General features: G+C 34.3%; 1 protein-coding gene across 1 annotated transcript; it reads right to left on the bottom strand.

Annotated features, from left to right (window-relative positions):
* Positions 1-7,062: 7,062 nt before the first annotated feature.
* LOC133284287 (protein IQ-DOMAIN 22-like) lies at positions 7,063-10,561 on the bottom strand. The gene is made up of 4 exons (XM_061481288.1): positions 10,154-10,561; positions 8,227-8,427; positions 7,900-7,980; positions 7,063-7,817 (listed from the first exon to the last, which is right to left on the bottom strand). Exons 1-4 carry the CDS (start codon positions 10,559-10,561, stop codon positions 7,092-7,094), a joined length of 1,416 nt encoding a protein of 471 aa, XP_061337272.1. The 3' UTR covers positions 7,063-7,091.
* Positions 10,562-15,206: the final 4,645 nt, after the last annotated feature.

Genomic DNA, 15,206 nt, shown 5'->3' with positions numbered 1-15,206 from the left:
TGTTACTTACTCGAGTTGGAATGAACCCACTGACGTAGTCTAACGGGACGTTTTGGATTAGAATTTTAAAAAATTTATAAAAAATTAAATAGATTTTAAAAGATTATTTAGAATTGGAGAGAATTTAAATTTTTTTTTACATTCAACATTTCATAAGCTTGGATTTTAATAGAATTTATAAGATTTGAAAGGACAATATGAATTTATAATATTTTAAAAAGTTATATGAATTTTTAACAAACATTCAAAATTACAAGAGTAATAAAAAATAACAAAGAAATGTAATGATATTAATAAGAATAAGTAAAACCTAATATAATTTTCTTAATCAGTAAAATATAATATAATTTTAAAAAACATTCAAAATTACTAAGCAACAACTCTCCACATATCTAAAGCAATACTAGTCCTCCACGCATTAGCATTTTTTTGTACATGCTCCTGAGTTTGACCAATGGGTTGAAAATTATCTTCTTCATTTGGTATCAGAGCTATGCATATGTGATTATAAGACCCAATTTTTTTATTAAAATAATTCTAAATTTGCATATAGAACCTAAAGTTCATGATAAAATTTCATTTGAAATTTTTTGTAATTGATCTTGGAAACTTGGGGGTGGGGGGGTGGGGTTTGTTCTACATGATAAGAGTTTTCTAACCATATATTATATGCATGTTTTTATCGAGTATTCTAAGAAAATTACGAAACTGGATTTCTGGGTTTTATTATATGAAAGTTTAAAAAATTTCTCAAATTATTTTCAATTGATACATTAAAACCTTAAATTTCTTTAAAGCTTTTGAAAAACAAGTCTTTAGTTATCTATTGACACAAAAATTGTTTAAAATCATTTTCTACAGCAAAGAAATTTCGTTCATGAATGTATTGTTACGAAAAATAAAGGATTCATATTAAGAAAGTTTTAATTTTTCTTTAAATTGATATTGATTCATTGATGCAAAACAAAAATTGGTTTGAGGGTATTAATTCTCCTGTTGTTTTCCCACTGTTTTATATTATTTTTAATACAAAAATCATACCTTTTTGTGCAAAGAAAAATCGCGACGCTTGAAAAACTATTTTTTAAACTTCCAAAAGCCCTCCAAAATATGCTATTTTGAGATGATTATATTAGAATATTGTTGGTTTATTTCTGGGTTGTTTTGTGGTGAAAATCGCTCAAAAATCTGCTATTTTTTAGCTTTGACGAAGCTCTCATGGCGGAACCTGATTTTGAGCTGGTCAACCGCCAAAGGAAGAAGAAGACACTGCAATAGAGAAATCTCAAGAAATCCTAGGGGTTAGGATGAGATTACGAGAAAGGCATCATAATTATATTTCTAATTAAAAAGTCTCATGAAATCCACACCAATAGAAAATCCATTAAAATTTTCATATTTTTAAATACCACAATATTATTTTTCCTTTGTTTAAATTCCTGATTGAATACCAACGAATTTGGACGGACTCTAAAATAATCTTTTAAAATCCTAATCGAATACCACGTGATTTTTTTTCAATCCTTTAAAATCTTAATTGAATACCAATGGATTTTTTTGTCCAAAAATAATCCATTAAAATCTCAATCCGATACACCCCTAAGACTCTTAGGAGAATTTGGTAGAGGAGAAATTTTTTTACTCGAAAAAAAATTATTTCCGAAAATATGGCGAGATATTTTTTTTTCTGAATAGGTTACTGTTTGGTTTTGGTAAAACAAAACTTTTCCGGGAATATTGGATTAATTTTATCGATGTTATGTAATAATTTTTCCACCGCATGAGAAAGTTTTTTTTCCACCCCATCAAAGAAAATCTTCCATGACAATTCTATATAGAAAAGTATTAGAATATACATTTTTATTTTATAAGTTAGTTATTGTACAGCTGTATAGATGTATAGCATTTTCTGTTATGAGCCCATGTGCTCACTTTTTACTCCATTCTGTTATTTTTCCATTCTGTAATTTTTCCCTTTTGGCTGTTGCTGATATAAGGCCACTATTCATTGTACGTATGACTCATTCAGAATGAAATTGAAAATTCCAAATCCTCTGAGTTTGTTATTCTAACATGGTATCAGATGATTTTTTCTGACCTCTTCCTCTTCCTTCATGGCTCGCGGTGGCAAGAATACCAACCCCGCTCTCTCCGGTTCATCTACCTCCAACACTGGTTCATTCTCTTCTCCGATGGAGGACTCTGGTAGCCCTTTTTATCTCCAGAATGGTGATCATCCTGGTCTCATTCTTGTTACACATTCCCTCACTGGTCCCAACTTCAACTCTTGGAGTAGGGCCATGCTCATCGCTCTCACCGCCAAAAACAAGGCGTGTTTCATCGATGGTAGTATCGTTCGCCCTGAACCTTCTGATCTCTTGTTTGCTGCATGGAACCGCTGTAATTCCATGGTTATCTCTTGGCTTCTCAACTCCGTCTCCAAGGAAATTGCCGATAGTCTCATGTATTTCCCCACCGCTTACGATCTTTGGGAAGATCTGCGTGTTCGATTTCATCAGGCCAACGGTCCAAGAATCTTTCAACTCAAACAGCAACTTTCTTCATTACATCAAGGGGCTTTCGATGTGAATACGTATTATACGAAGATGAAAATTCTTTGGGATGAACTTCAAGATTACATTCCCACCTTCTCTTGCACTTGTGGTGGTCTCCGGTCTTTATCTGCCTCTCAACAACAAGACCATGCTATGCAATTTTTGATGGGATTGAATGTCTCATTTTTCTCAATCCGTGCCCAGATTTTGCTCATGGAGCCTTTGCCTCCTCTGTCTCGCGTCTTCTCGTTGGTTTTACAGGAGGAACGTCAACGGCAAATTGCTACTTCATTCCATCCTTCGCCTGACACTCCTCTGGCTAATGCAGTTCCTGGTGCTTCCGCCGTTCCGATTTTGGCTTCTCCTCCCATGGCTGCCGTCGTCAACAATCAGCGCCGGTCACGCCTTTACTGCTCCCATTGTCAGCAAATGGTCCATACCCGTGATAGATGCTTCAAGCTCCACGGTTTTCCTCCTGGCTACAAGCCACGCAGCCCACACCCCAACCAACCATCCAGGCCCTCATCTGGCCCACCTTTCCCTCAGGCCCAAGTTCACATGGCCACCTCTCAGCCCACTTCCCCTACTCAGCCTGATCCTCTTTCCCCTACACAATACGCTCAGCTCATTTCCCTTCTCAACAATTGCCCTACCCCCACCGACAACACCTCTTCCACCGCTTTGCCCGCTGCCGCCTCACCTGCTGTTAGCCCCATGATCGCAAGCTTCAGTGGTAAGAATCCATCTTCCTTTCCTTCATCTTATTGGGTACTTGACACTGGTGCTACTCACCATGTCACTTACCTTCCGTCTCTCCTTTCCAACTCTTCCCTCTCTTCTTCTTCTGCATTTGTCTCCCTTCCTAATGGTTCTCACATTCCAATTTCTTCTGTTGGCACTGTTTCTTTTTCACCATCATTCATTTTGCATCACGTTTTGTTGGTTCCCTCTTTTCACATGAATCTCATATCTGTCAGTGCTCTTACACGTGACTCTAATATAATTGCTTTTTTTTTCTGGTTCCTTTTGCCTACTCCAGGATGCTACAACTCGCCAAACGATTGGGATTGCTAGGCGCACGGGTGACCTTTATCTTTTTGATCCATCTAATTTTTTTCCCATTTTTAATGTTCCCCATCCCCTTTGTTCTTCTGCCACTCTTCCTTCTTTTGTACTTTGGCACTCTCGTTTGGGCCACCCCTTCCCTTTTAGTTTCAATGAAAAGAATTTTAAATTTTACTGATTCTGTTTCTGCATTACCTTGTTCTGTTTGTACTATTGCTAAACAAAAAAAATTACCGTTTATTTTGGACCCTAAAATGTCTTCTACTGCTTTTACTTTAGTTCATTGTGATATCTGGGGGCCTTTCAACCCCATTTCTGTTTCTGGTGTTAAATTTTTTTAACTCTTGTTGATGATGCCACACGATTCACCTGGGTATATTTTTTACAAAATAAGTCTGAGTTTTCTACTGTTTTTCCCTCTTTTTATAATTTGATACTTAATCAGTATTCATCTTCTATCAAATCCATTAGATGTGATAATGCTCCTGAATTCCACCTTTCTGATTTTTTTTCTTCTAAAGGAATTCAACTGTTTCATTCTTGTGTTGAACGTCCTCAACAAAATTTTGTTATTGAACGTAAGCACCAACATATTCTCAATGTTGCCCGTGCCCTACATTTTCAATCCCACATCCCATTAGCATACTGGTCTGACTGTGTTCTCACTGCGGTTTATTTAATTAATCGCATTCCTTCTCCACTTCTTCATCATAAAACTCCCTTTGAGCTTCTATGTCATAAAATTCCCTCTTACTCCCATCTTCGTGTCTTTGGTTGTTTGTGTTTCTATTCAACTTTGTCTCGTACAAGGCACAAATTTTCACCCCATTCTTCTCCTGCTGTTTTTCTGGGATATCCTCCTGGATATAAAGCATACAAACTCCTTGATCTACACACTAATCGTGTTATTATTTCTAGAGATGTCATATTTCATGAGTCAATTTTTCCTTTTGTCTCATCCACTTCATTTTCTTCTCCATTAAATTCACTGCCTTCTTTATCCCCTCCTACCCTTGCTGCTGAAGCTCCTGATCATAATCCCACAAGACCCTCTCGTACAAAGAAAACCCCTCCCCATCTCTCTGATTATATTTGCTCAACCTCCACTGCTCATCCTATCTCAGCCAATTTATCTTACAGCACCCTTTCTCCTTCTTACCGTGCCTTTATTAATACCCTCTCATCTCATTTTGAACCTTCCTCTTATGCTGAAGCATCTCAATTACCTGAATGGTCCGCTGCAATGGTTGCTGAAATTTCTGCCCTTGAAAGAAATAACACATGGTCTATTGTTTCCCTTCCTGAAGGCAAACAGCCAGTTGGATGTAAGTGGGTTTATCGTGTTAAGTACAATGCGGATGGCTCCCTTGAGCGTTATAAAGCCCGTTTGGTTGCCAAAGGGTTCACCCAACAAGAAGGTTTGGATTTTATGGAGACCTTTTCTCCAGTTGCCAAAATCACCACTATTCGCCTTCTCCTTGCCCTTGCAGCCATTCACAATTGGCATCTAATTCAATTAGATGTCAATAATGGATTTTTACATGGAGACCTTTGTGAGGAGGTTTATATGTCTTTGCCTCCTGGTTAGGTCAAACAGGGGGAGTCTTTACCACATAATGTTGTCTGTAAACTTCACAAGTCTTTATATGGCTTAAAACAAGCTTCTCGTCAATGGTTTGCGAAGCTCTCCTCAACTCTTCTCTCATTTGGTTTTTCTCATTCTCAAACTGATAACTCTTTATTCATCAAGCATTCAGGAAGTTCTTTTCTTGCTGTTTTGGTATATGTTGATGACATCCTAGTGGCTTCCAACAATATTGATCAGATTCATCACCTCATATCCTCTCTGGACAACAATTTTAAATTGAAAAATTTGGGAGCTTTGAAATATTTTTTGGGCATTGAAGTGGCTCGCTCTACTGCTGGTATCTCCATCTGTCAAAGGCAGTACACTTTACAAATTCTCTCTGATGCTGGTTACCTTGGCTGCAAGCCTAAATCAACACCTATGGAGCCCAACCTCAAGCTTTCTTCAACTACAGGTGATGCTCTCTCAGACCCAACCCAATACAGAAGACTCATTGGGCGTTTAATCTATTTAACCATCACAAGGCCTGATATTTGTTATGCTGTAAATCACCTTAGTCAATTCATGTCTGCTCCTAGAGTACCTCATCTCAATGCTGTTTACAGAGTGTTAGCTTATCTCAAAGGTACTGCTGGTCAAGGTTTGCTATTTTCCTCTTCTTCCAAAGTTCAATTGAATGCTTTCTCTGATTCAGATTGGGCTTCATGCCCTGACACACGCAAGAGTGTCTCTGGTTTCTGTGTTTTCTTGGGCCACTCCCTCATCAGTTGGAAGTCCAAGAAACAAGCAACAGTATCCAAATCTTCTGCTGAATCTGAGTATCGATCCATGGCTACAGTGACTTGTGAACTTATTTGGTTGTTTTCTTTACTAAAGGATTTTAATATCATTCATTCTGCTGCTGCCCATTTGTTTTGTGACAATTCTGCTGCTTTACACATCGCTGCAAATCCTGTTTTTCATGAGAGAACAAAGCACATCGAAATTGATTGCCACTTGGTTAGGCAACAAATTGTTCAAGGCAATCTTCAAACTTTTCCCATTGCTTCTGCAAACCAATTGGCTGACATACTCACAAAGGTTGTTCATCCTGCTCAGTTTTCTTCCCTGCTTTCCAAGATGGGAGTGCTCAATATTCACTCTCCATCTTGAGGGAGAGTATTAGAATATACATTTTTATTTTATAAGTTAGTTATTGTACAGCTGTATAGATGTATAGCATTTTCTGTTATGAGCCCATGTGCTCACTTTTTACTCCATTCTATTATTTTTCCATTTTGTAATTTTTCCCTTTGGCTGTTGCTGATATAAGGCCACTATTCATTGTACGTATGACTCATTCAGAATGAAATTGAAAATTCCAAATCCTCTGAGTTTGTTATTCTAACAAAAAGCAAATGATGGGATTTTTTTTTCAATTTTCCTTTTACTTTTTCTCTTACCAAAATGGGCAAATGATTTTCCCTACCCTATTTTAAAAGGGGACAAACAGATCAAAGCTATTCTTTCGTCACTGAAAGATCATGAATTGGAATCCAAAAAACATATTTGAAATTATGAAAAAGTAAGACTACATACTGAGTACAAAAATTGCCTCCACTCCAACCCACACTTGTTAGACGAATTTAATGGAAAGTGATTTTTTTTTTTTTCTGGGAATTTTTTTTTTTTCCATCTCCTACAGACTACCAAACACCTCTTACGAGCAAGTCATTTTAACACTTGGAAGCGGTATGCGCATATTATAGAATTTTAAAGCTAGCACAAAAGTAAATTCGATTTAGAAGGTAAAAGGCTTAAAGCTAAATACAACAGGTTAGCAAGATCAGATCCTATACTGAAAATAAGGTCCAGAATCCCTTCTAACAGAAGAAACATACACGTCAATATCTATAACCCACAGGCAAACCAAGTTTGTCCAAACGACCAGAACCAGGATAGGCTTTGCTAGTGAAATTTGCGTGCAATGTAGATACCCTTTGTGTAGCCAATCTTGACTCACCAAATCCATGAAGCGAGTACCTGTTAGATGAACTAGACCTCTCATACTGAGGCCTTTGTTTTGGTGCACTGAGAGATCTTACTTTTGCTTTTGAAGACTCAGTGTAAGCCATGTAACTTGGATAGTCAGAGTAACCACTTAGATAGCTTCTTGAGCCATCGCTCCTTGTAGAAGTAAATGGACTTCTTTTGGAGCCACCATCTTTAGAAGACGCAGATGGAATTTGAGGACTATTATCAGCACCGTAGAATGAGCTCACCTCATCCTCGTTGATTTTTAGAGGGCTGCAAGACCGAACTTCACAAGGAGATAGACTTTGACCCGATTGATTAGATGTTGAGTCCTTTGTTGTGGTCCAACTCTGACTCTGATGATCCGAAACCAAAGCTTGGCTATAGGAGTAAAAGAGGTTTCTACGTTTTGATGTGATGTGTGGTTTTCCAGAATCCATTTCAAGAACCCTGAAACTTCTATCATCATCCATGCTACAAGTTCTTATCCATGATCTTCGTTGATTTAATGGTTGTTCATCTACCCGACTATCTGATCTATTCACACATTTCTCGTGATTACCATTGATCTGGACACGGGATTTGGAGCCATTTCTCTACAATGATATGAATGCTTGAAATAATTAGTCAAGTAGACACACTAAATTTGACCTTGCATAGAGTTTCCACAGAAAATACCTTGAGTACTGATGATGACTGATCATATTTCATGCTCTCGGATCTGATTGGGCTTTCAAATTTGTCTGGTGTTGCTGGACCCTGTAAATGGAAGACATTTGGGATTTAAATTAACCAACGATCACATTTAGTGTATGTAACTAACCAAATCAAATTATGTATTAGAACATTAGCATTTTGATTGACAAAGTCATATGTATTCATTCACTTAAGGCAACCAAATTAGAATGAGACAAAAGTTGACAATCTTCTTCCAACAACAACTGTCAATTTCAAATAAAAAATGAGAGGAAAAAACTAATGGAAGGCTCAATTGTTAATGCTTACATGGAGGTGAACAGTGGATGATTTTGCATTCCAATACGGGGTCTGCAGAATTTGGGCCCGACCAGCACGGACTCGGGCCTGTGCACGTAAAAGTGCTTGCATTCTTTGCAGCCACTCTGCTGTGCGCTTCCTCTCAATGTGACCTCTCACCAATGCCTGAAGCTTCACCAATCCTTTTAACGCTCGCAGCGCTCTCCTTGCCTAACAATTTCAACATCAGAGAACAAACGAGCAGAATTAATATCTAGATTTCAAGAAGGTTGAATTCATAGTTACAATTATAGGACACCCTAAAGGGTCTTAGATACGAGCCGGTGATCTATATTCAATAAATCATTTGTAAATATTATTACAAGCTTATAAGGCTTAATGGTTCATTGATAAATCATTTGTAAATACTATGGCATGCCTGACAACAAGAAGACGTGGACATAACACCAGCCATGCAATAATTGAACGAGACTACATATATAATCAACATTATAGAAGTATATATCTGCATATGAAAAATTAGTAGTATTAAATTAATAATAGTACACTATTATTGTCGTCAACTAACCCAAATTTTAATGAGTTGAAAAAGTCATACAAGTACACTTAAAAGAAACATATCTAACAGACAAGGCGGTGGAGCTCATTTAGATTCGAATCTGTCCCCACAAACCCCAAAAGAACAAGAGACAAGCAAAGGTCATTCCTTTACCAGAGAAAAAGCAGATGAATTTGCAAATCAGCTTCGCCAACCACCGATTTGGCCAGGATATAGAAAATCTAACCTAAGGTAAGTGTAATCAAGTACACATGCACTAGAACACCCGGTTAAACCCTTCTAGAATTAGAATGTACAATCAAGTTACAATCTTCCTTTAATCTGCAAGAATCCATCCTCAGATCAAAGTACCAGCGATACCAGTTAATTCATAAAAAAATTCTCCCACAATAAAAACAAATAAATCAAAGCACATAATGAATTAACAAAATAATTGTATTATAATTAAGGAAAAATATTTTATCACGTTGCATGAGAATTCAATTCTCTTGTGACAAAGCTTTTCTTTTCTTTTTTTAATAAATGTGGGATCCAACACAGTTGAGTATTGAATTCTCATACAACATGAGAAAATCAAACCCTTATCATTTGATAAAATATTATTACTACCAATTTTTTATAGTACCACTCTAATTATCGTTGAATTCAGAAGTTTTTTTTTTTTTTTCTCTCTATATTTAACTTTACCTCTAATACGGTGATGATTAGAGTGACAGTGAAAAAATTGATTGTAAAAATATCGTACCTTTGATTATAATATATTTAGAAGTGAAGAGGTGACCAGCAAATTTATTATATTTAAGAATATGAAAGTAAAAAGTACTGCAACTGCGGAAGACTGAAGAAATAAAACCAAGTCAGGCACACTTAATTGTGAAAAGGCCAACACGAATAGAAGGAAGCAATGAGGAAGGGCAAAGCGCATCTCGGTACACGTTAGCGTCTGTCACCCAGAGAATACAGTTGTAATTAAATGTTGATTCAGTTGAAGTAAAGGAAATGGTAAATGCCATATTTTGTAGCGAAAATTTATTAGGCGACGAGTTCTGAACAAAATGACATGCGAGAACAGCTCAACACTAGTAGAAAAAAGAAAAAAGAAAAAAGAAAAAGGAATAGGCCAAATCTGCAAACAAATTAAGGCACTTCCTATTTTCGCTTTTGAACAAGTTAACAACTTAAACAAACATCGACCATGTCTTCGAGGATCTTTCATTTTATTTTTTTTCCTTACTAAACTCAAACCTCGTTTCCCCACACACACACACACACACACACAAAACTAAAATAACGTTGTTTGTAAATTAAAATCGATATTTCTTGTTGATGATTAAAATTAAGAGGAAAGAAGAGAATAAAAGAATAACGGATACGAACCAAACAGCCTCGAAACGCGGCTTGAATTTTAGTGGCTGCCCACTCCTCGCGAATAATGCCTCCAGCGGTGGTCCTGCCACTGCTAGCGAGTCTGGCAACGGCGGCGGCCGCATGAGCAGCAGCGACGGCCGCCTCTGCCACGGCAGCGGTGGCGGCTGCCATAGCCATGGTGTGGTTGTCAGGAACGGCGCCTTCCACGTGTCCCGAGGAGTGAACCGGTAAGTCCTCGTAGGTGGATGTTGCGTGGTGGTCCACGGTGGCATGATGATTACGGTTGTTGTCCTTTTCTCTGTAAGACTTGACGAAGCTCCATCGGCGTTTCTCTTTGGGTGGCTTTGCGGGGGAAGACGACGCGTCTGGTTTTCTAAGACCGAGAAGTCCGCGAAACCATTTTGATGCTTTACCCATTAACTTCTTCTTCTAAAAATTAAAAAGCTAATGGTTTTGGATTTTAAAGATGCATTGTAGATTGTAAGTTGGAACTTATAAAATGGAAGGAGAAGCGAAGGGGTTAGAGAGAGAGAGAGGGTGGCTTTTAGTGTAAGCAAACTGTGCAGAAATTACACGGAGCATGAACTCGTCGTATTGTATACCGTGGAAATCAACTTGCAGAATACGTGTGCATTAAATTACTATTTCTTTCTCTCTCTTCTTACGATGGTTTATTTTATTTATTTATTTTAATAAGAAAAATTATATTTACACAAACCTCCTATAATCATATTAATTAATTAATTATTAATTGATAATAAAAAATAATTGTTGCAAAAATTAACGGTTAAGATACGATTGTAAGAGGTTGTAAATGAAAATAAGTTATAAGTATAATTTTTTTCATTTTTAATTTGTGTAGTTTTATATTAAAACTTTGGGAAAACATTTCTCATTTCAAATAATATAACTTTATATCAATTTTATGAAACTACATCATTTTGATGTATTTTGTCAAAATTTTTTTATATAAAATTAGAAAAAAAAGAAAATAGAGAATTTTTTTTGACAAAACACACCAAAATAATATGATTTTATTAAAAATGACACAAAGTTATGTAAATATACAACGCAATATGTATAGATTTTATTTAAATTAGTTATTCATATATTATTTTAAATTTTTTATTTCTGTTTTCATTTTTTCATATCAATTATTTCTTAATAATATTTGAATAAAAATAAAATGAACGCCATATTTTTTGGGGAAATAAAAGAAAAGATAAATGTTATATAAGTAATAATAAAAATGATTCATTTTTTCTGCATTCAATATGGATAGGTTATCTACATTGAATTCAAAAATAAAGTACTTTTATAATTATAATTTGTTTCAAAGTTATAATAGTCTTTCTCTTTATAATTTTTTTAATTTTTTAACTCAGAACAATATCGTTTTAAAAATGAATATAGATAATTTATTTATATTTATTGTAGAAACATTAAAACTTATAAAAATAAAAGAAATAATATATAATTAAAAAAGGACGTAACATTAGGCATAAAGATCTACTTATCACATTATTTTGAAATTTTATATCCATTTATCACCACGTGAGAAGGCTTTCTCTAAATGAGATGACCAGTCTTCATGAGAGTGAGCTATATATTTATATATGGATAACATTATAATAAAATCGTGATTGTTTATCCCAAATTGCATAATTTTTCTTATATCTATTTTCTACAAATTTATTGTTAGTACCTATAAATTTAAAAATTTTAAATTTATTATTAATAATAATATAATGGGATTTAGTTTCCTTACGCGATAGTTGGTAAGTTAGTTTTCCTGCACACAAATATTAGTGGGCCCATTGTTTTTTTTTAAAAAAAAAAAAAACTTAACTTTTAACCTCTCGGACAGAAAATACTATTCATTCTTCTGCTAGTATTTCCGTAATATAATTATTGAGTTGTTTATCTTTCTCTATTTATCAAAATGATGTAAAAAAAAAAAAGTACCATGCGAATGCGTCCATTCCCATTATCAAATTGTGGAGCCACCTCAATCTCTTTAAAGAAAGGATAAATTCAGCCATAAAAAGAATGAGGTATGATATTCATATTATCAAATTTTTCTACTATCACTTTAATCATCATTGGATTCAAAAGTTATTTTTTTTCTTTCTTTATTTAACTTTTCCTCTAATCTAATAGTGATTAGAATAGTAGTGAAATGGTAATAAATTTTTTTGGTAATATGAATATCTTATTTATAAAAGAATAGTCTATAACTTTGATTTTAAAATAACTTTTCAACTCATCCATTCACGATATCGGGATTATGAACTTTTTAAACTTAAAAAAGAGTTAGTAACTTCTATAAATTACAATATTTTCATTAATTTATTATATTTTTTATACTCTCAATTCCCAAAGAAAATACAACCAAATAATGGTGAAAAGGAAGCTCTGTTGGGAATGGTATGGGGGAGCCCAAAACCCATTGCAAGGGATACAACCATGGGTCAAGCGATAAACCACAATAAGTGGGTCGACACCACATATTAACCCAAAACCTTAAGACAATTGGTTCATGGGTCCTTTCACTTATATGCTCTTCACTTAGCTCATTACCAACCAATGTGGGACTCATCACACTTGAATATCTCAACAATCTCCCCTTCAAGTGTGAAACCCACCATTGGTATGCTCCTCCTCAACCGAGTACCTAAAGCGCAAAGTACTCAACCCGCCTCCTAGCCAATCACTAGGCTAGCTCGAGCCCAATCCGGCTCTGAAACCACTGTTGGGAATGGTACGGGGGAGCCCAAAACCCATTGCAAGAGATACAACCATGGGTCAAGCGATAAACCACAATAAGTGGGTCGACACCACATATTAACCCAAAACCTTAAGGCAATGGATTCATGGGTCCTTTCACTTATATGCTCTTCACTTAACTCATTACCAACTAATATGGAACTCATCACACTTGAATATCTCAACAAGCTCATTATCCGAGTAGGCATGTACCAAACCAAACAGTGGATCCATTCTCAGATCAGATTAGAGGGCCCACTTGGTGTCCCCACCCCACTTCTGTTCTACAAATCCCAACATCTCTTGCGCCGTGCATCCATCTTAAAATTGTGGTTTTTGTTTTTTCGTCTTTTATTATTGAGTTTTATTAGTCTCGTTTAACATAAGATAGTTATTTGGGGAGGAATATTTTGACTTTAGAGTAAGACTTACAACTCTTACTCTCCATCTCAACCGTTGATTTTCGTCCATCTAACGGTTTAATTGTTACAAATAACCGTTAAATAGACGGAAATCAACGATTGAGATGAGGAGTAAGAGTTATGAGTCTTACTCTAGAGTCAAAAGATCTTTCCCCATTTAGGTCCTATAATTATGTTATAGAGAGAAAATAAGTGGATCCTATAATTACAAAAAAAAAAAGAAAAAAAAATAAAGTACGAAAATCGAAGTGAAAGAAAATGAGAGATGATATCTTATGTAAAAGCAGAATAATATTTTCCTTTATTATTTTCACTTTGTTATTCTCAGATTACATATGTAAAAAATCATCTCCTACACACATAAATTTAAAATGAGTTTCATTTTATTTTATTTTTCTTTAGTAGTGGATTTCACTTGCAAAAATAAATCTATTACAGATAATAATTTTCTCCTATTCCATATGAAAATTATTATCCTCTATTTTTATTTGCTTCCCTCATAAATTTTTAGTGTCATCACTCAGTTTTTTTACGTCAACATTCAACCTTTTTATTATTTCTCAATATACTCCACCTTTTTTGTTGTTTTTAAACTGCTATATTTTCTTTTTACACTAAGAAGTTGGTTTCTGTCAAGCTGATTTTTCAATAACTTTTTCATAAATATATATATATATATATATATATATATAGGATTTAATTTTTCTTCGGTTGTAATGGAAAAGTTTGTCTGTCATTTTCCCCAAAAAAAAGAAATGGGTCTTTTGTAAAATAGTTTATTCCAAAAAAATTGCCTATGTACTTTCTAGAATACAAAATACGTGACAAATAAAAACTTCTATAACAATTACAAAAATATTTTTTTCATATATATACATTTTTCTGTTTTCTTTTTAATGTAATTTAACCTAAATCATGTTTGGGGGAAATGTATTAAATAAAAAGGAAGAAGACATTGAAAAGTAAGTTTGACAAGAATTAACTTCTCAATATAAGAATAAAATAGAGCATTTTGTGCAATAATTGAAAAAGAGAAGTATTTTAAAAAGAAAAAAAGCCACCGCACACGTGTTTTTTTTTAATCAATGAAAATATATATTACGGAATTAACTTTAATATTATTTAGTATGAAATCCTTATACAAATATTGTTATCAATATTTAATGGTCAATTATAATGTAAGAAAAAATAAGATTAAAATTTCAATACTGACAAAACACAATGATTTTTATTTTTTAGTCATTTCACAAATATAGATTAGTATCGTTTAATAAATTTTTAATTTAAAGAAATAAAAAGTTAAATTATTAAGAATATTGATCATTCTAATTTCAGTAAAAAAAAATCATTTGATTTTATTTAATATTCAAAATTATCCCCAATGAAATCTCAATAACCAGTGTTGATATTTTAGAAAAAATATTTCTAGTACTACCCTACCAAAGTAAGGAAAACATGTTACTTCGCCTGCTACAATAAAAAACAGTAATTTATTATTGATAATGATGAGTTTTTTTTAGTAAAAGAGCATGTGTTAGACACCCAGTAATTACAATCCAACCAGAGATAAATAGCATTCATCAACTATAAATATCATATTATTGAAAACTTATGATAACTATGGTTGACCACTCGAATATAAATAATAACCATTTACGAAGTATCACCCACTGACAGCTACTGCCAATCAAATATGAGTGGTAATTATTGACAATAAATACCATATTATTAATTAGTTAATTACTAATGTTGACAGCTCAAAGATAAATGATAACTATGCAATTGGAAATGGATAATAATTAAAAAAAAATATTTCTACGGTCACTTTAGATAAAGTTATTTACAGTTACCTCATAAATATGTCTTTTTGATTA

Source organism: Gastrolobium bilobum, unplaced genomic scaffold, assembly GCF_033153095.1.
Source record: "Gastrolobium bilobum isolate Gb01-03AN ecotype WA unplaced genomic scaffold, APGP_CSIRO_Gbil_v1 utg2926, whole genome shotgun sequence".
Classification (NCBI taxonomy): domain Eukaryota; kingdom Viridiplantae; phylum Streptophyta; class Magnoliopsida; order Fabales; family Fabaceae; genus Gastrolobium; species Gastrolobium bilobum.
This window is presented reverse-complemented; position numbering and strand designations above follow the sequence as displayed.

Bases quoted from the DNA above. Each gene is read 5' to 3' on its own strand.
- LOC133284287 (XM_061481288.1), bottom strand. From the start codon at position 10,561: ATGGGTAAAGCATCAAAATGGTTTCGCGGACTTCTCGGTCTTAGAAAA. The intron at 8,428-10,153 runs GTTCGTATCCGT...TGAAATTGTTAG, and splicing joins CCGCGTTTCGAGGCTGTTTG to GCAAGGAGAGCGCTGCGAGC. The intron at 7,981-8,226 runs GTAAGCATTAAC...TTCCATTTACAG, and splicing joins CATCCACTGTTCACCTCCAT to GGTCCAGCAACACCAGACAA.